Source organism: Cladophialophora bantiana (genome assembly GCF_000835475.1).
Source record: "Cladophialophora bantiana CBS 173.52 unplaced genomic scaffold supercont1.9, whole genome shotgun sequence".
Lineage (NCBI taxonomy): Eukaryota > Fungi > Ascomycota > Eurotiomycetes > Chaetothyriales > Herpotrichiellaceae > Cladophialophora > Cladophialophora bantiana.
In genome coordinates, this window is record NW_015971583.1 from 330594 (window position 1) to 353491 (window position 22898).

The 22898-nt window shown below is 51.9% G+C and overlaps 5 protein-coding genes across 5 annotated transcripts; 1 reads left to right on the forward strand and 4 right to left on the reverse strand.

Moving 5' to 3' along the window:
* Positions 1-10008: 10008 nt before the first annotated feature.
* Z519_06414 (uncharacterized protein) lies at positions 10009-11326 on the reverse strand (the record flags this gene model as incomplete). The annotated part of the gene is made up of 4 exons (XM_016764154.1): positions 10009-10771; positions 10836-10986; positions 11060-11154; positions 11217-11326. 4 exons carry the CDS (start codon positions 11324-11326, stop codon positions 10009-10011), a joined length of 1119 nt encoding a protein of 372 aa, XP_016619236.1.
* Positions 11327-12247: 921 nt separating this feature from the next.
* Positions 12248-13073, reverse strand: Z519_06415 (uncharacterized protein; the record flags this gene model as incomplete). The annotated part of the gene is made up of 3 exons (XM_016764155.1): positions 12248-12622; positions 12650-12945; positions 13070-13073. 3 exons carry the CDS (start codon positions 13071-13073, stop codon positions 12248-12250), a joined length of 675 nt encoding a protein of 224 aa, XP_016619237.1.
* A 23-nt stretch (positions 13074-13096) lies between these two features.
* Z519_06416 (uncharacterized protein) lies at positions 13097-14017 on the reverse strand (the record flags this gene model as incomplete). The annotated part of the gene is made up of 1 exon (XM_016764156.1): positions 13097-14017. The coding sequence occupies one exon, from the start codon at positions 14015-14017 to the stop codon at positions 13097-13099; it is 921 nt and encodes a 306-aa protein (XP_016619238.1).
* A 974-nt stretch (positions 14018-14991) lies between these two features.
* Z519_06417 (uncharacterized protein) lies at positions 14992-17301 on the reverse strand (the record flags this gene model as incomplete). The annotated part of the gene is made up of 1 exon (XM_016764157.1): positions 14992-17301. One exon carries the CDS (start codon positions 17299-17301, stop codon positions 14992-14994), a length of 2310 nt encoding a protein of 769 aa, XP_016619239.1.
* Positions 17302-21346: 4045 nt separating this feature from the next.
* On the forward strand, positions 21347-22480 carry Z519_06418 (uncharacterized protein; the record flags this gene model as incomplete). The annotated part of the gene is made up of 1 exon (XM_016764158.1): positions 21347-22480. The coding sequence occupies one exon, from the start codon at positions 21347-21349 to the stop codon at positions 22478-22480; it is 1134 nt and encodes a 377-aa protein (XP_016619240.1).
* Positions 22481-22898: the final 418 nt, after the last annotated feature.

The following is a 22898-nucleotide window of genomic DNA, read 5'->3' on the forward strand; positions in this document are numbered from 1 at the left end:
TGGCCCACTTTGCCGTTGGCTGCTATGAGCAGTCTCGTTGACAAAGGATGCCCACTACTCTCGGGCACGCTGTCTTTCCAACTCGGACGAGCGCGGTCCGTCGAGCAGCGGAAGGTTCCGAGTACGGCTGGAGTGAGGGCGAGAAAAAAGGGATACGTGGTGATGTCGGCAACGTTGCTTGCCCCCGATTTCTCCCAGAATGCTGCCCACAAGGAGTCCTAGCAAGCTGGGTTCCCACGAGACGTACTGTTGTCCTTCAGAGCCAGGCACCAGTAAATTCCCAGGGCATGCCTCATGGCAAGAAGGCCGCCTGGACGGTGCCCGAGAGTCACACAACAGTTGATGGATCGAATTCAGCAGAGGATGGCTGTTGATGCAGATATTGTGCCACCCTGGATGTGCTGCCCTGTAACGTATGCTGCAGTTGATTTCTGGATCCGGAATCCCGACGTGGTTTACGGACCGGCTGATTGCTGCTGAGGAGATATGGCAGGTCCAGTAGATGTATTGCAATAGGCGAGCCGTTGGAAACAGAGATCCAATTGATGAAAGAGACTGGGGCAATAACTTAATCCTGCCTGGTATAAGGTACAAGACGGAGTCGGACTTTGTGTATGTGTAACTCGGGGATCTTTTTCCACGTTCAAAGACTTTTTGGAGCAGAGATGGAACAAAAGGAAGTGGAGAAAAAGCCTGGGAAGAACACAAGCACACTGACAGATGTCAAAGTCAGCGAGAAACTCTGTCGCGTGCGGTGTCAGCGTGGAAGAGGGGGTTCGTTATCTACCTAGGCAGATACTGGATAGCGCTGCTCTGGCCAAAAAACGGGGTTCAGATCAGATGAGATTTACGGGAGGCCAAAAGCGAAAAAAAAGGTCCTTGTCGTCAACAGTTCTTGAGAGTTGAATGCTGATTTGTGGTATTCTCTGGAGGGCGGACAGGTCTAAGAGACTAGACCTAGGCGTCTGGGATCGGACGGTTAGGAGTCAATGGGGGATGGCGGCCTCGTGGGCCGCTCGCATCTGTGCGCTCGTAACCTGGGGGCTACAGACCGGCGCAACGCATGCCATCTGACCCTCGCCGATCGTGTGCAGGGATAATAGACGCTAAATTGTGACGGGATATGAAGTGGACTGAGGAAGGGCCGGGGGAAGGAAGGAAATCCTGGGCGGGTGGAGGAGAGGCGATGGGGCCCGGAAGGGAGGGGGGGTGTCTTCACTGTTGGCAGAGCAAGGGAGGTTGATCAGGGTGTTGGCGGTGGTGGAGATTTCGAGTTCGACAGCTCAGGAGGCCCGTTGGAAGGGCGCAACAGAGTTTAAGAGCAGAAGGGTGAGTGAAGTGGGAAAAAGGTGGAGTGACTGGAGTCGATCAAGGCTAGCAACAGGGGTGGTGAAAGGCGAGTGAGCGTCTGTGCACGGATCCATTTTGGGGGGTTTGTGTGGGTGTTAGGTTAGGGTTGAAGGGAGGGCAAGGGAGCAAGGGAGGAGCCAGGTTGCAAGGGAGCTCGCAAGGGAGCAAGCTTGTACCCAGTACACATACCAGTAGAGCAAGGAGAGGAGGAGACTAACCCCCTTCATCATAGGATTAGAAATTTGTGGGTGCGCCACTGGCCCTTGGACCTTGGTTGACTTGGTATTTGACTGGTGGGCGTACTCAAGTGTGGTATGGGTATGGGATGGATTGTGGAGAAGATGATCCAAAGATTTCGCCAGCTCTTGTGCAGGGTTCCTAATGAAGGCTGGAGGAGGAGATGAGAGAGTCATGACAGCAGTTGACAGTAGCCATGATGGGGATGGCTGCATTAGGGATGGAGACGGAGTGGGTGAGATGGAGGGTGATGGACGGAGTCATGGAGGGTAGTTAGAGCCAGGATACGATGTCGTTGATGAGGACTTCACACAACAAGAGAGTGAAGCAGCGAGAGACAGACAGGGAGAAGCAGAGAGAGGGAGTGTGCCACGGGCTAGTGAAGCGTCGACGAGGGAGCGCAGGGCAGCTGGCAGCGGGCAGCGGGCATCTGGATGAGGAAGAGGAGTCGTCGCAGGCGCAGCCGCGCAGGTGCACGAGGAGGCAAGAGGAGGAGAAGGAGGAGGAGGAGCCGGATCCGCGCTGCATGATTCGTCCGGGGATCAAACCCTGTGCACCACAGCTGCATCGTCCACCGCAGCCGTCGCAGCCATCGTCCAGCGATCCATGTTCACTATTACGAGGTCGTCGGTACAGGGCACAGATGATCCATCCAGATGCCACCACTGCCTCCTAGTCCAATATCTATCGGTGTCTATCCTTGACCACCATCCATCTCATCTCAAAGACAATCACTGACTCAATGGGGTCAGCGACACTTTGACACTTGACGCACCAGCACAGCTGCAGGCATAAAAAGGGCGACCGTGATGACGCCGTGCTGCAGCCAGGCATTGGCATTGGCGGCCCGAACAAATCAATGATGCATACCTGCCGACACATATGTACTGCAGGATCATCAGACAGCAAATCGGATCGCCCGCACAGCCTCTCAAAGGGATACGAAGTCCCTTCCCCAGCTAATCGCAATATAGAATCGATTGGCGAAGGCTGGCGACACAATCCGATTCCAAGTCACAACTACCTGGTACCCCCTAACTTCAAAAGGTTTCCAGGCAGGACGCCGTACCATACATACGCCATGTCAGCTCTGTCTCTAGATGCATGAAATTCAACTGCTATAAATATTACCAATCGATCTACTTGTTACTGAGTCTAGCGTTCTGGATTCCAACTGAGACACGGGGAGACTGGAACTTAGCCTTCCCTTCAGTCATCTGATTCCTACCCGTCGGGCTCCTTTAGAGGTTTCACGTAATGCTTTCCATGGCATTGGTGCCATGGCATAGCGTCCTGGTTCGCGGCTGGGAAAACGAGCCATCCCCTCTCCCTCAACACCCACCCCGGCCAGTGGCGTTTACTCGACCCGCTGCTTCGTTGGAGCCATTGACCATGTCACATCCAACCAACATACGGCCTACTGCACGCTGTCCCCCATGAACTTCTTCAGAGCTACAGTATTTCGCCTAGCAACCCTCCCCCCCTCCCCTGTGGCTGCCCCTTACAGAACGGAGAGGAATCCTGAAGGAATAGCCGCACTGAGCGGTTCAAGAACATCCCAATCTTACCAGGTGGACGAGCCCGTGCCTGAAAGTTAAGACCTGGGGGAAATTCTGGGTACCGCGCCTGCTTGATCCTCTCAAACTATCTAGCTATGTACCCCGTACCCCGTAGTATACTATCGCTTATCTCGCACAAACACCATTAATGTTTGGGAATCTCACAACCGCCTCCCACTACGCCGCTACTTGGAAACCCAATCTCATCAGTCCATTACCCAAGACTAATAGAAATCAAACTGCCCCTCCACACTGTGCCCCGAAGAAGGTTGGGGCTGAGGTGCTCGCCCGTGCCGTGATCAACAGTCACACGGGGCCAGAGACAAGGGAAGCATGAGACGTGCACGTCCCCATTCCTGACCTTGGCAGCTGCCTGTGGGTTGTATTGATGGAGCTGAGAGGGCCATGGGCGCCCATCAACACGCCTGATTGACACTTCTAGTCCAATTGCACCGCACTGCACTGCCCTGCAATGCACTGCGCGGCCTCACAAACCCCGTGCGTGCAGCTGTCAGTGCTGCCATCTGAGAATCCTGCAGTCCAATAGTCTAGACCAAACACCCGCCCCTGGCGCGGTGTGTCTCTCTGATGTCGCAAACAATGTCATGGCTGGCGATGGACCGACTGCCAATCTTTTCCAGTCTGGAGCTTACCGTCATACATATTTTGGCTATGGGCAGCTGTCTGCTTGACTCTGCCAGACGCACCAACGACGAGGCGCGATAATGGGGGGGGAACAGACGCTAATGTTAGTGTTAGCTCCAGAACGACACACATTGGAGCTACTCACTCCTAGCCCCGCGCACCTACCGTACCATACGCCATGGTAGAGCGGGGGCGACGGCACCATGCCCCGAGTGTTGAGGGGCTGGACTGGAACCGACGACGTAATGACTCGACACTGGGAACTTCTAGCTGCATTCCGCGTCTGGCGAACACGAGCCCATCGCCCGCCGAACCCAGTGAGCCCAGCTATGCCCCCTCGTGGCTCGAATTTCAAGCCTCGTGCAGAGGTAGTTCTCCGGCTCTGGCCTATGAGAAACACCAGAGAATGGCCACGGCGTTTGCTGCGAGAGAAGGGCCGCGACAGCCTGACACCCAATCATGAAGAACCAAATAAGCGAAGTTTCCAACTAGGGCGCGGCTGGAATGTGTCGAGCATCGATTTTTCATTTGTCTCTGATCTCGTTCCAGCTGTTATCGTTCCCTTAACCCAACCTAAGAGAGCGGCCCGACGGCTGGTGGCGAATGTGACACAAACTGCATACTCGACGCTCAGTCGAAGGCGCAAGCTCGTGTCCTCAGGCGAGCACATGCTGGGATGAGATGGACAACCTTCGCATGGCGTTGTTCTTGTCGCGCACGTGTGATGGAGCGATCGGTCGATGGGAAGATCCTGTCATAACTGTAGGCGCCGGGTTGAAGGCCCAGAGAGTACATAGGATATGGGCCAGCTGAAAAGGTCAGGGCCGGACAACTGGATCTGATTTGTGAGTCCTTGTACTCCGTCCCGTTCAGAGAAGCTCTTGCCAATTTGATCCTAGCTCGGCCCAGTTTATGAGGAGAGAAAGATAAGTGGAAGCATTGGTGGCAAGACTAAACTTTTCTCACGAGATAGGTATGCGGTTGGCTTGATGCATCTGTCGGTCTCACAGTCAAAGGCATTCCTTGGGCGAGACCTCCTCTCACCTCAGACGGCAGCTTCTGCAACTACCAAGCGGCGCGACCTGAAGTGGTGCACAAGGTTAGGAGAAAAAAAATTTAACCTAGTATCTTGCAGGACCATCCCGGCGTTGGCCTATTGGGAATGGTGCCGGCTTGGTGTCGAGAGGCAGGCTTCCCCGACCTCTCAGGTTGCTGTGGATGCCCCAGGCTTCTTGGCTTCTGCCAATAGCCTGCAGCCTATTGCAGCATCTTGTAACGCAACAGTGCTGGTGTGCTGTCTTTGGATTCCACATGGCCTTCTCCGCTAAGCTGACTGTTGCCGGAAATGCTCGGCGCTGCTGAGTCAAAGGGAGGTTCGCTACATCCCGCTATCTAAAGGGCAGGAGTTCAAGGCCCTTTGCAAAATCGTGGACCTGCTGCATCGAGAAAGAACTCGGTATTTGCGTTCGCCTGGGAGAGTTCGACCTGGGGAGTTGCGTGGATTGACCAGCAATCTTAGCTCCGCGACAGGTCAAGTGAGTTTCTCCCGCGCCTCACGAGTGCACGTAGGTATGCCAATCTTCCCCGTTTTCATCCTTTATATGCTTAGTGTCACCCTTCTCTTTAACCAGAGGGGTATTGGTTTCGGATGAGAATGGGCCAGCGAGGGCCGTTCCAACCCCGGATCGCCAGTCCCGGACCGCCAGACCCCATGGCATGCACAGGATTCTGGTTAGTCGGCCTTAAATCTTGCAGGCCCAGGGGCTAGGGAAGGCGCCCAGGGCGCCTGTCCCCAAACTTACTGGTGCGAGCCCTGGACAGTCTCTCACATGGCAGCACTGTACTTATATCAGGCTCTGATCAATTTCTGCCAGAGTCTAACCATGCTAAGCCTGTTGGCTAGAGATCATGCTTCGTCAGTGCCCCTTCGTTAGAACCATATTCCCTCGTGGGCTGTTAGTTGGAGTGTCGATCGGCGAGCTGGCCTCGCTTTACCGAGTACAAGATAGAGAGCTATGCACGATCGTTACTCGACATGGGGATCTAAAGGTCCTGTTGTTGGAGCTCCACACTCAGCAGCGGAGTTCTTGTACCATCCTCAGTCATGACTGTCAATAACGGTGATCTCAGTCGGCGACGACTGCCTGGTGAATAAAAGCTCTTACTCATCGTACTTCTTGATCCTCTCATAATGCACCTCTTGGTAAGACCCCTTAGACATCGACCGGATCACTTTTCCTCCTTTTGAAGGATCAATTGGCTACCAAGGACGATTAGCAATCGTTTGTGGGAAACAGACCGATACCCTAGAGATCAGTACGAGTCACCCATCGATGGAGGTTGTATTGTACAGTATGGTACCCAGTACATCGTACGAGGTACCTACATAGGTACATGGTCAATCGACGAGCGCCTAGGACTTAACCCTTTATGATTAGCAATTAGTACTCGGTAGGATTGGACTGGGCTGCCAGAGTGTTGAGAAATTTACTCACAGCAATGGGCTGCAAGTTTTCCATTTTGGAGGACAATCAAACCCCGGGCAAGGCTTGTTTCGGATGGCCGGGCGACTATTGTGGGAAGGCCGCGAAGGCGGCCACTATGATGGTGGCCGCCAGCGAGCGTTGTTTTCGTGGAGGTGCCCCAGAATGCCCCCCCTTTCGAGACCACCGAGTTCAAAGGTCTGAGCGCTAAAGAGATGGTCTTTGCGGTGGCAATTCAACGGGTCCCTCCTGCTGGTCACTGATATCTTGACTCGGGTTCGGACATGTGGCCTTTGCCAGAATGCAGACTCATGGTCATTGGCACACCGCAACCTCCCGTATCTGAGCCGTTTTCCTGCGTTAGCGCCGCAATGCAAATGCCAGTCGCGAGCAGACACCTTCTGCGGGAAAGTCAAACCAGCACAGGGGATGATGCCTCAAACTGTCATGGACCTTTAGAGGTTTGACGATCACACCGCCATTGGGCTGATTCGGCTCCCTCTCACCAAGTGCCGGCATAAGAGGCAACATGGATTGTCAATCACCTGAAGGCGAGGTCGAATGGCTCCTTAGTGCTTTGACAGGCCTCCCTGCGAGGTCGCTGAATGCAGGAAGAGCTCCGCAACCATTATGGGCAGTCCTGGGAACAACATCATGCCCGCCCCCTAGTTGACGAGGTAGAGTCGGATAGACCCTTACCTACATGTGGCTGGGGGTTTCCTGCACACTTGATTCGCCCCTTTGGAATATGACCTGTCACATTTTTCGGAGAGGGTTACCGCGGGCACCTCGCCTGGAAGTCTAAACCGAAGAAAACATACCTGGAATCCTCTCTCACTCTGCTCGCCTGCCACAAGGCTTGCGATTCTTGCTTATTCTTCACGCCTGATAAGAGCATTTCGTAGGCACCAAATGGATCAATCTGGTGAGTTTCCCTCGAAGCTTGAGCTCGTCGCCGACAACAGGTTCGTTCCAGAAAGGGGATAGCATAGACACATCTCGCCCATGATGTCATTCAATGGAGAGATTGGAATGAGCAAGAATTAGGCCCTCTAGTCACAAGTGAAATGCTGCAGTCATTTTGTTACGCCGCTCAGGCCGCTGCGCGAAGGGGACCAGGGGAACCACAAGGACCCAGCTCTTCAATGTTCTTCTGACAGGCACGGAGGAGGAATGGTCTACGCTCCTGCTTGGTACATATGGTTCCCCGTCACTGTGGACTTGCGAAGCCTTGATACACCCAAACAAATTCATGGTGGAACGCTTTCAGTTACACTTCTACACCATGTACTGAGTCCAGAGTAAATGCTAGATCATTTGCTCACTGACTGGTCCCGTACTCGGGACAGTGACCATCCTTGCGAGCACCTCTCTGACACTGACTGGCTCCTCGACACTGGCATGCTTCTGTCCTAGGTACAAAGGTAAGTAAAGCATTGAATCCTGTCTTGTCAACGATCGTTCCCAGCATCCACTTCATCCGTTTCCTCGCCGAACGTCTCTTAGCTCGATGCCCCGGGTTTACAAGAGGGTCCAAGATCGACTCTATGGAGAAATGGCACCTTTGGAATCCCTCCTTTCACGGGGGTGAATTTGGTTGTCGCTTTGGAGTAGGATGGTGTTTCAACATATGAAAAAGTCTTGACGGTGGTCGGGTTGCAATCATATTTCTGGAGCTGGAACAGAGAGTGCTTTGCAATGGGAGTCCTTTTGGCGCACTTGGACGCCAATGGGAGACTGAGTCGCAATGGTTCCTCCCCCGATACTCCAAAGCTAAGTGTGTTAGTGAGTGGGCATCACCCAGATATCCTCGAATCTGTGGCCCGTGCCTATCAGTGGGAGTCTGGAAGATCATGTTGTTCGGCAGCGCAAGGTTTGCGGAGAAACTTTGCTACCCAGCATGCCCAGCATGCCAGATCCACTGGACGCACCGTCTCCCTGTAATCTCCAACGGTCATTTTCGTCCCCTCCCTTTGCCCTCTGTCAATTCCGTTTTTTCCCTTCCTGCGATTTCACTCCAGCATAGTTCAGAAGCCCAGTCTGGCACAAAGCTCTTTGATGCCGCGAGTCTGCAGTTTATTAATTCCACGCAAGATATACCTCGCCAGCTATGCCACATCTCTGGTCATGATTATGATTCGGTGGGTTCCGGCTACACAACGTGGCATCTCTCAGCATCTTTGCCTTGGTGCTCACTAGGTCGGGACCCTTGCAGTGATCTACAACGGGCATATGGAACAGGGATTTTTGTCCTTTCGATATCTTCGTCCGCTATTCTATCTACCTACTCAAGGGGACCACATCGGCCACGCCTCATTCCCAGAGCTTAGGGTACCAAATGGTTGCTCTCTATAGGTCCGCCCTCCACCAGACTTGACCCGAATTCTGCATAGAAAGCAGGAAAGTTGTGATCTGTCTGCCTTGATCTGCGGAGATATGGACGGGCTAACCCGCCTCTACCTCGTATGGGGCTCGCCTCCTTCGGGCTTTACACAAGCTCTTCGTACTATTGGGCCACGGAAACCTTTTCCCAGCTGGAAACCTCATGGATCAGCCGAAACGTCCCAAGGGCCTCCATTCTTGATTTACAAAGCGCTCCCGAATGCATGGCAAATAGCAAGTATGAAATGCCTGAACCACCCCAAAACTTGGGCCCTCTAGGCTACTGGACAAATACCTAGACTGGAATTGAAACCGTGATGTTGCAATCGGATGGGGCGAGATGGGGATCCTCGTCGAACCGGGTTCTCAGGATCGCCCCCTCCTTCTGTTCTTGCAGTGTCGACCTTCACGCGTGGAAAAGTTGGCACTGGTGGCCCCCCTTAGCCGATTCAACGACCCCTAATCCTGCTTTCCTGTCGCTGCGGCTGACGACCGCTAGAACAACGAAGTCTGTGGATGCCCAAATAGAAATAAATTCCCAGCCAATTCGAGAATTGCAAGCTATTATCGTGCAAAGAAAACCATGATCCCAAAAATCCCTCCCTTGTTGTCCCAGCCGAATGCCTCACTCTCGCCCGTGTGGCCCCTCGGTTGCGGTAATAGGCGGCACAGAAGTGCTTGGCTTCGTCGTGAGAGTGATGCCACAGTAGAATTTGAAAAGCTATGAATTCACTGCGACGTATTTCAATGATTCTGGTCCATTGACCCGCCGCAGATCTCAATGTGACATCCACACGGAACTAGCTGGTTGATGTTAGAAGAGGGCATTAGAAGTGCAGACGATGAGATATGGAATGCGGCATTTCGGTGGAACGTACGGAGTACCTTAGAGAAGGCGAGAATAGGGAGTCTCCGGAAAGGCTTGAATGGTATGTCCATGACGAAGCCAATGCTGCAATGTATACGTCCAGGCCTACGTTGTCACGACGGACTGTCGCACGTCCACCAATTTACCCAGTCCTTTGCTCGTCTAGAAGCCAGAGGTCGAGTCAATAAACAGACTAGTACAGAGACGAAAATCGTAGTTGGAAGATTTCTTGTTTCTTTAATTCTCTCACCGTCATGTTTGCTGCTTGAACAAGGGAAACACCATCGAGGGGACATGCATGACCATAGACCCAGAGCCTCGCTGGATTAACAGCCTCGACCATGAATAATAGATGGCACCTTGGTACCACAGCCCAGCTCTTTCGCACATTCGTCCAGCGTGGTTCTAAGAACAACAAACCCCAGCGTACCTTCCTTCGTTCCCAATTTCAAAAACCACATTGCCCTCGTAAATAAAGACAGGCCTAGTTCTCGTGCAACACCTCTTGGAATTTCTCGTTGACACGCTCCGGCTTGCCGTGCTCTACGCCCTTTTGCCCGAGCTTGTCCTTGGAGTACTGCGCGGCGTACGGGTTCAGGCGGAGCAGCACCTGTCTGTTGCGCAGCGGGTTCTTCTTCTGCACGCCGGTGCGCTTGGTGGTGGCGTAGCCCTTAGGCTCGCGGAGCACGGATTGGATCTCGGAGCTGTTGATGAGGCGGGTGATGTCGGCGTTGGAGACGACGTTGGAGGGCAGCAGGAAGTCCTTCTTCAGGGCCGACGGTTCGGTCGTCGAGCCGTAGATGGTGTCCAACGCCCCAAAGGCCGAGGAGGTCCAGATGATGAAGCGGCCCAGGTGGCCACCGGGCGCGAGTTGGAGGAGGTTCAGCGCGAAGACGGACGAGGTCTCGACGCCGGGGATGTTGCGGAATGCACGCACGAGCTCCTTGCCGTCGACCTCCGGGTTGTACACCACGAGCGGACCGCGGCGCATGCGGTGTCTACGATTTCGCATCTTGCCCTTGCCGGCGCGCAGTTTGCGGGACTTCTGGACCTTGACGATATCCGGGCCAGCGCCCACGGCCTTCAGGAGAGCAGCTGCAGCTGATGTCTTGACCAGGGCTGCGCCTTCAAAGATCTTGCTTGAGATGACGAGGGGCACTTCAGGGACGGTCGAGATGCGGTGGCCTCGAGCGAGGAGAAGAGCCGGGACAGAGCTGGCAGCAATGGCAGACGCTGTAGCGAAACGCCTGTAGAGAAAACCCTGTTAGATATATTTGTCCCAAGAAGCAGCCACTTGTGTCATTTTCATACTTCTGGCCCAAGTTGATCTTCTGATGCCACTTTCTCCAGACCTTGGTTGGTGCGAACATGCGGCCGGATCGACATTGGTTGCCGAACGCGGCTTGACCTGCTCTGTGTGTACCGCCGCCAGAGACACGGGGGATACGTGCGACAGCACGACCTGGATTTTCCGTCCTTTGTCAGATTCTGTTGCACATCTCTTTTATTCAACGGTATTAGGTTCCCAAACGCACCTGTGCCCCATGATTCGGCTGATGTCTGTTCGCCTGCTTTCTCGCTCACGGCGTATGGTTGTCTCTTGTTCTTGGCCATTCCGGTGTGGACGGTCCTGGTCTAACTGTTAGCTCACCGTCGTTTGGAATGGGGGGAGGCGATGTATCGGGATCATACTGGACAATATCAGGACGGATTGGAGAGCTGAAGACGGCTGGTAAGGGATGGGTCTCCCCAGTGCTGGAGCCATCTCCGCCAATAATGCCGACAGTAGGGCGGTTCGACATCTTGACTTGCGGTATGAAGAGTTTATGAAGAGACGACAAGTTGACTGCTGGTATTTCAAGGAAGACCCAAATCTTCAATAGCCAAAACCGCAGCAAAAATTGGGGTTGTGCTGTGAACTAGTCCAAATTAGGTATGAAATCTTGGCAACGCTGGGTCTTGGCACAGCCTTACTCATTCTGCGACAACCTAAAATGCTCTGTACTGGGTACATAACAAGTACATATATGCAGTGATTAACGCTTTGGGCACTATGGCTGGAACTATACGGGCTCTTTAGCGCGCGGTTTTCGTTTCTTTTCTGCTTTGTAAACTGTGTCTAGTGCATGGGGAAAAGTGGCTGGTTGGGCCCGGAGAGCCTGTATCAGGTTGGAAGAAACAGTCTGGAAAGCCAGAGATATGAGCATCATGACAGGGTAATTAACGGAGGGAAGGAAATGCAAATGCATGAGATAGTCCCGTGCCCGATCGACTTGCACAATTGCATCAACCGAATAGGGGTTTGGAGATTCTGAAGAATATACGGACGTCACCAGACTGGACTCACAGCAGCTTGTCGCTCGTATATAACACGCTGTGACTCCCATGAGTAAGTAGAATGATTTTGTTTTCTGAGATCCATGTTGCGCTCCGGATATGCAACAAGATTAATTGCCGCTGATATCTTCTGTAGAGACCGTATTGTATTTCAGTCAACATCAAAACCTCCTGTGTGTTCGCACAGTCGCAATGAGTAAAGATAACCCATCATATATGAACGGCTACTTGAACTAACAACGATGCACATGATCAGGAGAGTATCAAGATCTGGTGCCTGTGCATCAGCCGTTGCCAATTGTGTACCACCTTCACTCACCCCACAAGCAACCAAATCGGAGACCACTAGGACTTCATCAATCCTCCATCTTCCTCCCTCGTGTTCTTCATATCCGGCGAGGTGTCGTTGATGTCAGCAGACACTCTTGTGACACTCTGACGTCTTCCCTCTGCCTGCTCCTCCATTTTTTTTTGTCTACAATGCTGGCCTTGCGCTTCTTTTCGTCCACAAATCCATCGTCAGCATCATGATCAATGTCATGATCAAGAACCTCATCATTGAGTATCTTGGGATTGAAAGACAGGGCTCCCTTGGGTATGAATGTCGAGGCGAGCACAACGGCCATGAGCACGGTGAATTGCACGCCGCCCACATTCCTGATAGCTCGATGAATGTTCCCGCCGTCGGGACCACCTTTCTCCGCGTAGACACGGTCAATGTAGCGACCTAGAAGAGGAGAGCAGATGGCGTAAATGACAATCTAGGTGGAATAGAGAAAGGCCATGACAGCGCCCAAGGCTGAGACTTCCTTGTTTTCGGCCTCCAAGCGGGCAAGCGAGGCCTGGATGTAAGCAGCAAGAGAAACATCACTGGCAGCCCAACCGAAAGAGATGGGAACGAAGGTACCAGCAACACGCCAGGCTTCGTTCACATCACCCTTCTTGGGATACCAGTAAGGGAGATACCAGACGATGAGAAGCATCAGGGCGTCGAGTCGGAGCCATGGCATTGGAGTTTGAACGAGATTGGTGAAGAGAAAGACAAATCCGGCACCAAGAAGCTCGCCAAAATTACTACCTCCGACTTTTCAATGTTAGTATAAGAGAAGGACAATAATGTTTGGCAGAACAGGGTAACAGACGCCTGTGGACTCTGGAAGAGGAAGCTCCTAGGGGAAAAGAGGAAAGGGGCTGATCTACAAACTTACCCATGATTTGCGACCAAGCAGAGTTCCCTAAATACCGTCGGGCCACAGCGGGCGCAATACCATTTTCGAGATATCGGTGACCATATAAGGCAAAGGAGTAGCCTGGCAAAAGCCAGATGAATTTGGGAGAACTGAAAATGATCTTGAAACCAGTCCAGATAGATTCAAAGAAAGCCAGAAGCCCATGCCGACCGCCAGGAGGTAGTTGCCGCCTTCCTTCAACGGTTTCCGGTAGTTGAGATTAGAAATGAAGAACCATACAATGGAAGCTACAGCGAAGAAGATAGGCGTGATGAGGAAAGAGTAGTTGTTGCCAAAGGAAGGGATCAAAGCCAAGGCTGTGCAGAAGGCGCCGGCGGTCCCGGAGATTTCATAGAAGATATGAACGAGCGCGTCCATGCGTCGAAGATTCTGGACATTGCCTCCAACAATGTCTCGAGGAATGACACGACAGATCAACTCAACCATTCCATGGGCGATGCCACTGACGCAGTAGATAGGGATGATACCGTTGGCATTGTAGCTACCGTAGTACCCAAAGTCGTCTTCGTCGTGGTTATCTGACCAATTATCAGGCTTGAAGCGCCCTCCGGTACCAGCGTCCACGATGAGAAGAATGGCAGTCATGACGCTGAACACCAATATCGCGCAGGAAAGGACGAGCTTGGTAAGCCAACGTTTGATGAGAGGAGCAATCAAGATGGAACCAACGCGCTGGAAGGCTTGATTGAGCCCGGTCAACAAACCAACACGCTCAAAGGTCTTAGGGGTGCTGTCGGTGAGCCAGGCTTCATAGTCGTACTTGTTGGTGGCTAGGGCGACGATTGAGCCGTTGAAAGCTTCGAGTCCAAACTTGTACAATATTATACCGGCAATGTAAATGGTGACATTTCTCTTCTCTGTGGGAGTGAGCAGTGTCCATGACTCTTTGAGGGCATGGAATACCATGATTGTGGTTCAAGCTGGAGCTATCCACCGTTTCAAAGTCGCTAGCTGATGGTGGCACCAGGATAATCATATCAGATCCAGGATCCAGGATCCATGACATGCTTGCTTTATGAATGTAAGATATTCGGGCTCTTGGGCCTGATTGGGATGCGTCAGTGACCTGCACCGCAAGAGGAGTCGTTTTGGACGTCTCCATCGAGCGAATTACATCCGCGGTAGACACCCATGTGCACAATCATCTCATATCCAAGCAGCTCTCGACATGATAGCAAGGAAGTATGAGTGACAGGACGTATCGAGATCTAAAAAGGCATATCATGCAGAGACTGGCAAGGAGCGGGCCAAGGAGGAATCACAAGACGCCGAGACCTCCGCCGAGCCAGCTAAGGCTGTTCTTCCAAAATGCCGACCACCTGGGTTGGCGCTGGTGGTCATGGACGGAAAATATATTGCAAGAAGCTCAGAGAAAAGCATGAGCCACACAGCTGGGCGGTGTTGGGCACGGAGCGAGTTAGATTTCGACGTTTGATACACGTGGTATCAGCTTCCATATCAAAGATGAACATCTCGACTTCCGTTACCTTAACTCAATAACAGCCCCTTCAAAGTGACGGCGCTGCCACAAGTAGAGCCAATCTCGCGTCTTTGTTGGTGTTGTTGATCTTTGCGTCCGAATCGTCAAAATCGTCGACATCGTGTCGTTTGTGAAATCTCCCTCGGCTTTCCTTGCCTCTCATCCGCATTGCGTCCATGTTTTAGATCCGTCAACTCGGCGGTGTGGGATGACGAACAGGTTTCAATATTCCTTCGGGTTTTCCGCACGAGCAACTGATGAAAAGCGTATCTATCGAGCCGAGATATTGGCATTTTCGGAGGGCCAAGTCAGGGCGCGTCATCGGCTGAGGCTTCGAGTGGCGGAATCACTCGTGTAGGGAGCCAAAGGCAAAGGCTGGGATGACTTCAACATGTTTGGATTACTTAACCTTGCCCATGACTGTATCCATACCACGTTCTGCGTATGTGCTTGCCGCTGCTCGTTTGACTGCCGTGATCATTCCACGATCCCAATCGTCGCGAGTCTTCAAGACCCCTTCTACCCAACTCAATTGAAGGTCCCAGAACTCGCGCTTGAACTGCTCATACACTCTAACAACGTCGTTCTTGTCGGTTTCCAGCAGCTGTACGGTATAATTCACGGCTTTCCACTTGGGTTTGATTGTTTCGTTGAAGCTTTCAGGGTATTTTTCAAAGAAGGCAAAAGCGGCAAGTACATCGTCTCTGAATCTTGCCGCAAAAGGTTCTCCCCGTCTGAATTTTACGCCGCGATTGGTGCGGATTGATGTTAGATAGCTCACCAGGAGGGCGTCTGATAGCTCTTCAATCAGAATATCGATCAAGGACGGATGCAGTACGGAACTGTAGTCTCCAATGTAGTCGTCGTACGTGGTAGTGATCCTCTGCATTGCGGACTGTTCATACCACTTCCCCGGTACGAATAGCTCTGTCAAGATCGTCCGGAAGTCGACTCTGAATATAAGTTGAACAAACCGATTGATACAGTGAGTGGCCAAGTCTACGTAACCATCTCGGAGGGCATCCAGTTCTGTAGTTCCATTGGTAGACATAAATTTCGCGGAGGGGGGAGTGGGTAGTTTGATGAAATCCTCTCTGAATCGCGTCAGGTACCCCTTTTGGGCTGTGGGATCATCTAGCACATCTCCAGCAGCGTCATCCACGCAGGCAATCTGATCATTCGCGATAGCGAGAAGCCAGTCTTGGAGCTGCTGCAAAGTTTCGAGTTGTTCTGGCGTCGGATTCTTGTATCGCTCCAACTCTTCGTCCACCAGTTTCTCCCACTGCTGCTGTCGTGATTTCAGTGCACCGAACATGGCGCTCATAACACCTTCAACGACGTCTTCACGTTCGGAGTCGCCTGCTGCAACGGCTTGTTCATGCAGCATACGCCACATGTCGCCAAGTGTTTTGGTTCTGAAATGTCCGTCTGGGTCTTGTTCGATGGCATCGGGGGTTTTAGACAGGAAGTTCTTCCTGTCGGCCACATACATTCTGTCAATCCAAGAGTTGAGGGCCTTAGTGATGATGTTTCTGTAGTCACGGATAAGGTCGCCTTCACGAGAATCGAGAACGTGGGGTTTCAGCTGAGCCTCTGAGACGCCCAGCTTCTTCATTCTCTTGTAATAATCCTCAATGAAGTGGACGATACCCAGCATCTGCGGCGGTCGGAGGTCTTCGGCGTCCACAAAAGATATGAGAAAGCCGTGCATCTGCTTGTGGTAGATATCCACATAGGTGTTGAGAATTTTCCACTTTTTGGGGAAGAGATTCTGCATCCCTTGCTTGACAGCGTTAATGTCTTCAAAGAACCACCTAGTCTGGCTTTTAAGTTTGGAAGGATCCTCTTGAAACTCTTGCCGCGTCTGTTGAAATTTGCCTTCTGCAACATTTTCGATGGCTTGCAGGAATTTTTCTTTGTATCCGCGGGTCGCTTTTGGTCCGATGTTGAAAGATGTGAATTTGCTCACAAGGTCTTGATGATCCTTCTGGGCATCTTGGAGCGCGCGAACTCGATCATCGTTCTTCTCCTCTGACGCAAGCACGATGGCTAGTCTTACAATGATGCTAGTATCATCAGACCGTTGAACCAGGTCGATGAGGTTCATGCAAACGAAACCAATATGCTCATCAAAAAGCTCAACGATGTTGTCCAGCTGTTGAAACCAGTCGAGCAATGTCTGCTCCAAACTTGAGTCTCTCGCTCGTCGAATCTGGTCCAATGCTTCATCTCGAAAGTCGCGCAGTCGGGTGAGGCGCAAGTAAGCTTCAAGGAGATTTGGCTGTTTGTACAGATCGTTCTCGTCGTCTTCCAGCAGCCTTTGGACATAGGAACAATCTCTTTCGAAGCTATCCAGAGCTGCCCGCATTGCCCGGGTTGCTTCGAAATTACGATGGACTTTGGCGAGATAGTCCAGCTGAGGGAAGTTCTTGCGAATAGCCTGGGCTTGCTCGCAGAGATCATAGATGGTCTTCATTTCCTCTTTAATTTGTCCAACAAGTTTCTGGCCTTCGGATAGAGTTGACATGCCATTCTGTGTAGTGTCCAGGTGTTCCTGCAATCCTTCTCGTAATCTGGCGTCCACGTCGCCCTTTTTGCGATTGATTTCTGCTTTCAGGCCTGTGATCTTTTCGAGGTCTTCGGGGGTGCGAAGGACGTCCTGGATGCGTGGCATACCCACAGTCCCATTTGCGCTGACTCTGGTAGACATCTTTGCGGTGGCAGTCGGGCTTTAAGGGAGAGGATGGACTTCGTAGGCCCTTAGAGCCGCGTCTGGGACTACCTGTAGTCCAAAGGCATCAGTGCCCACAGTTTCGATGCTGTCCAGGGAAAGCCGGGGTGTCTAGGACGCTAGACGATCTGCGAAAATTTGATGATGAGACCGCGCAGGTTGGTCATGTAATTTCCTTGAATAAACGGGGAACGGAATGGGATGTCGAGGTGTTGACGGATTATTGTTAGTGCGACCACCGAGTAATACTATGACGTCTGAAACGTCCCGATTTGGCCGAGGCCGACCTCGACCCTACTTGTATCCTAGGATCACCCAACGCGGTCAATACGCTCAGGACACATTCTCAAACATGTCGCTAAGGGCATACGTCTTCTACCCAATGGCGATATGGAAGCAGTCCCTTCTCTGAATCGAATCCGCTTAGTCTGAGCCTGACATGCAGTGCCACATTGTTCCCAGCCTGGGATTGGCTGCAGCTGCAATCGTCGGATTCGAGGTCGCTAGACTGCTGTGTATGGTACTCGACAGCCTTATTGTGCACGTCGTCTTCATTCTTTACCTTTACTCTTACTCACAGCCGTCATGGGTAAAATGTTGAAAAACTTGTTGCAGGAAAACCCTAAAACATACCCTCAATCTAGCTACCAGAAGGCCCAGGAAGAATGGAGATCAGAGGTTGGCACTGACATTCCGTTCTCATTAACCAGTTCGTATTCGTTTTCCCGCCGCATAAAACTGTCCTACTACGACCGCTTTCAGAATGCATTGGAAAGTTATAGCGGGGAACAATGGCTCTAGGGAGCATAGACGCCGCCGAAAAAACCACTTGCTCGGAGAAAAGTTAGGGTGAATTGGAGATGCAGCTGTAGAAGTGAGCAGTCTATCGACATATCCAGGCGACTAGCAACCTCCCTTCGTCTGTCTACAACTAAAACAAGATCGAGAGGTCGAAGCCACGAATCTCTGAATAGACCACAGCCATCGATCCAAGCGCCAAATGTTCCAGCAGCTTCCAAGATCCTCCTTCGACCTATACCTCCAGTTCGAGGCTATCACCGGCACCCATTACTCGATGGATCCGCTAGCGATATCCAACAACAAGGGCGTGATCCACTGAGCCACGAATCATGGGTTCTGCTCTGTGTTCCTCGTAGGAAGGGAATTCGAGTAGAAGCGATCGAAACGAAGCCTGGAATGAGCGACGAAGATTTCTCCAAGAAATTCAAACCTACGTACACTTCGCTCCGGGGTCGCCTTCGCTACCACCTTGGCCCTCGCCAATTTGCTTTCTGCCGTGCCAGCAAGTTCGAAAAATATCACGTCAACTGCCTTGGAACGGTTGGTCACGAGATGCCCCCCTCTGACGAGACCACCTACAGATATAACCCAAAGCCATACCCAAGCCTTATCGTCCACCGCTAAGGAGACACGAATGGCAAGACCGTTTCCACACCCTCTTTCCACAAGAATATATCATTAATGCCGACACTTTGTTCAAACTGCCAAGATGTAGCCGGCGATTCAATCTGCAGACGCATTTCTCGAGGGAAACAATCTGGGGCCTGCATACCCAAGTCCGCATCTCCGCGGCTATGGTTGCCACATGGTAGCTCGTAATCACCGCTGGAGGCTGGGTCTTTATCGGATGGTGGTTGAGAGATCATCCCGGTGATTTGCAAAATGTGATTGTGCCTGTCACGCTTATCATCGGGACTGTAAAGTTGCTTTGGTTGCCACTTGGTGAGAAATTCAGAGGTGAGAACTGATGGTCTGTCAGGGATAAGATGGAAAACGAGCGCACTGATGGTTCTGAGGGACTTGCCTAACACTGATAGTACTATATGGCGCACTATGAAGTACGAGACAAGCGGTAACTACTCGAAAAGGGGGCTTGAAGTCAGGGATCTTCGCTTGTTCTTTGTGCCCAGCTTCGCCCCGGTTTATCATTATTTAAGATAGCTGGACTTTCTGGCCGTCCCTTTGATGGACAGAATCCAATCAATGAGTCGCATTCCTAGCAGAACCATGCTCGGTCAAACACAGTTCTCTGCGTAAATCAGGAAACTCTCCCCGCCAAAAGAGATTTGCGATATCAACAGTTTCTTCTCACGAAGGGATGCTAGGCAGCCTAGGCGAACAGGAATTGACCACTTTACAGGGATAAAAGGAAGATGAGGAAGATAATGCCTTTGGAGCCTTATGAATGTACACTCTGGCCTGGGTGGCAGGTGCATGTAGGCTGAGAGAATGTGAGCATCAGAATATTTCTGCTTCTTTACCTATGCCAAGTCCCAATATCTCTTCGCGGCTCACTAATTGTAACGAATCTTGTACTGTTTCCAGGATCAAGCATCTGCTGTCTGGCTCCGATCAGACACATCCATAACATTTTGCAAAGAATCAAGAATGTAGGACGCCACCTGGCTCCCGCAGAAAGTGTCGGAGCCCCCACGCCTACATGAGCGTGGTGACGCTTCGGACAGCCCGATCGACAGCTCATTCCTAACGCTGCATACCTCAGTCAAAGCTTGCCACCCTGGTTCATGTGGGCTTCTTTGATGCCCGATAGAAGTCAGGCTCTCTTCGCGAGACGCAGGGCGCTTCCTCCATTCTGCGCTCTCGGAACTTCTTGATGGTAGGCCTGGACGTACGTATCTGCATTAGTCTCTGTGCATGTCAGGCTTACCTCCGTTGGTGCATGGAAGGATTCTGGTGCAGTTGTCGCAGCAGAGCGTAAAGCGTTCATAGCCGACTTCTCTGCAATGGTTGCGGTTGAATGAACATTTTGTTCGATCGCATTAGATCAAGAAAACTTTAAACCCTTGTTCCAATAACGGCAATCATTATACAGACACGATTAGTGGAAACCCACCGACCAGGTCAATCCGCCCCTCGGCCATATTGTCTAAGACTTAGCCAAACTTGCGGAGGATTCGCGAACCGCTGGACACCACGGTGTGTGTATGACAGCCACTGTTTATGCGTCTCCAAACTGTGCTGACCTTTCTTTACGACTTGACCAAATAATCTTTTTTTGACCAGGAAGAAGGGAACGGGCCTTGAGCTTGCTGAGCATAAAGGCCGGACAGACTTGCAACCCCTTGGATCTGACGAGTTACGGGCACGCATGGTCACCGATGAATCCCGAATCTGTTGGAGGAAATGTCTCTGAACGGACGACTTAGGCAGTACAGTCTAGATCAACAGGTGAACACCTCTACAAGTACAATCACACAAAACAGCCTCACCCTCGAAGTATCGCGTGACTCTCAGCCATGGAGATATGAATAAGCTAACGCCCACTCGGGACTTGTACAGCCTGCCTATCACTGCTGGACAGTGCATTGTTCTCACATCCTCAGATTGTCCTGACGGTATCCGGCCCCAGTTGGGGAGAATGACGGGTGCTGTCCGGGGAAGGTGTTATTTGTCAAAGGCCGGGAGATATCATACCATTCCCTCTTAACGGCGATTCCTAGAGAGCCGAATCTCTCAGAGGATCAGACGTCTAACCCTCGAAAAAGGCCCTGAGTATAGGTCGAACTCAGCTGCAAAACCCTGAAGCCTCCAGCCTTTGTTCTCCTTGAGGGTTAGCGCTATGACATTGTGTCTTCACTGAGTAGTTCTACGGGTACAAAAAATGAACAAGACCCTGTCACATGCGCGTTCGGGATGGGAGACATTGAGCCTGGACTGGGCAAGGGGCATCCCATTCCATCTCGACCACGACTTTTCCATTCAGCATCCGTGAGGCAGCCAAAGGTCGCTGTCACATTTATCAATTGCGGCGGGAAGTCGTGGCGCCCGACGGAGCATCAATCGCAAGTAGTCCTTTTCCATGCATCACGTGTTTCGCACATACGTCGAAGGTCTCAGGGCCTTGGACAAACAATACCAGACGCTCGAGCAGGAACCTTCCTTCGAACCCAATTCCACTCGAGATGGGAGCAAGGCTCGTGCTCGACTACTACCGACAAGAGACTGAATGACCCTACCCTCATAGGCACGAACAAGAGAGATAATGATTCTGCCGTCACAGGTGCGGACAAGAGTGTGGAAACGTCTGCTTCTGAGAGTCTCTGTCGATGGTATGGTAGACGTACTTATGATAAAATGGACCACAAGTCGGCCAATCTCTCTGAGGTTGGCTTTGTTCCGGTACGCAGAGTTTCTCGACAGCAACAATCCTTTCGATGTAGCAGCACTGCCTTTATCTCCTCGAGACTCGCACTTGATTAAACTCGCACACTCTTTCGGCTTGTTCGGGAGCTTGTTCGTTGGTGGTTCGGCCACTTCAGACAAATACATTGCCCGAGATATAGCGGAGGGTTGGGTTTCAGATCTTCGACTGTCGTTGTCCAACAAAGCCTTGCTCCATGCTCTCATCGCTCTGCGTGCCTCTATTTGTGCTGGTGGGCGCAAAGAACGAAACGAGCCCTACACCGCCTACGCCGCCAAACACAAATTAGTCGCAATTTCGAGCCTTCGCGGTGTTTCGATAGACCAGCTCCGGACATATCCTACCCTGATTTTGATCTGGCTCTTGATAGCCTGTGAGTTCTACCTTGAAGATATCGCAGCCGCAGATGTGCACCAGAGAGCACTACATCACCTCTTCGGCGACATGACGAGATCGAGGGGGCACGCTCATATATCTGCTGGCAGAAGTGACATCTGGACAGCGGCTATACTAGGTCAACGAACTCGATCCCCGGAAGGCGATCACGATCCTGGTCCATGGCGACAGTGTTTCTCTACCGCTGCCTTGAGACTAGCGAACGGATATGCAACCGTTTCCGCACAGAATTATCCGGAGACGCTCCTAGTCGATAGCTCACTCCGCTTCAACATCAAGCTGTTTGCGATCTTGGAAAGACTCAGAGATGTTGGTTTCATTGACGGGGCTGCCAAAAAGTCGGCATGGACGGCTGAAAATCGCGATGTGGAGCATGAAATAAAGAGGTGGTTGCATTTTTACCGTGTGGAGACCTCGAAACTCCTGAACAATGTCGCCGTGGACCATACAGAGGCGCTATCGTCGAAAAGCTTAGGCTCCGAGCTCGTCCGATATCATGCGCTGAGCTGCGCAATGGCACTAGCTCTGCGCTGCCAATGGCTGCTCATCGGCCACATAACTTCGGTTTCCGAGATTTAACTTGGATACTGGGACTTAAACGCGAATGTGTCGCAACGAAGGCTTTTGAATTCAATCAAAATCCTTGAAAACAGCGCGATCACTCTGGGCCAGGAGAGCATGTGGTTTTATGTCTTGTTCATACATACCCTCTTTGTGCAATACCGGAAACAAGTCCGTTCGTTCGTCGTGGTGAAAGACGAGGGAGCCCCGAGAGATAGCGCTAGCGAGCTCGCCGAGGCAATCGAGAGACTCAGATGGGAGAAGCATCGCCGCGGCCTTCGGGGGGTCACAGAAACGAAGGGAATCTTACTTGGATTTTGGCCTCACAACTGTTATGACCACCCGTGCTCGGAAGAAATTTGGCAGGTCTTATCGGATGAGATAGAGTGACAGCAAACAATAGACGATCCTGAAATCTTCTTGTCCGGAGGTAGTT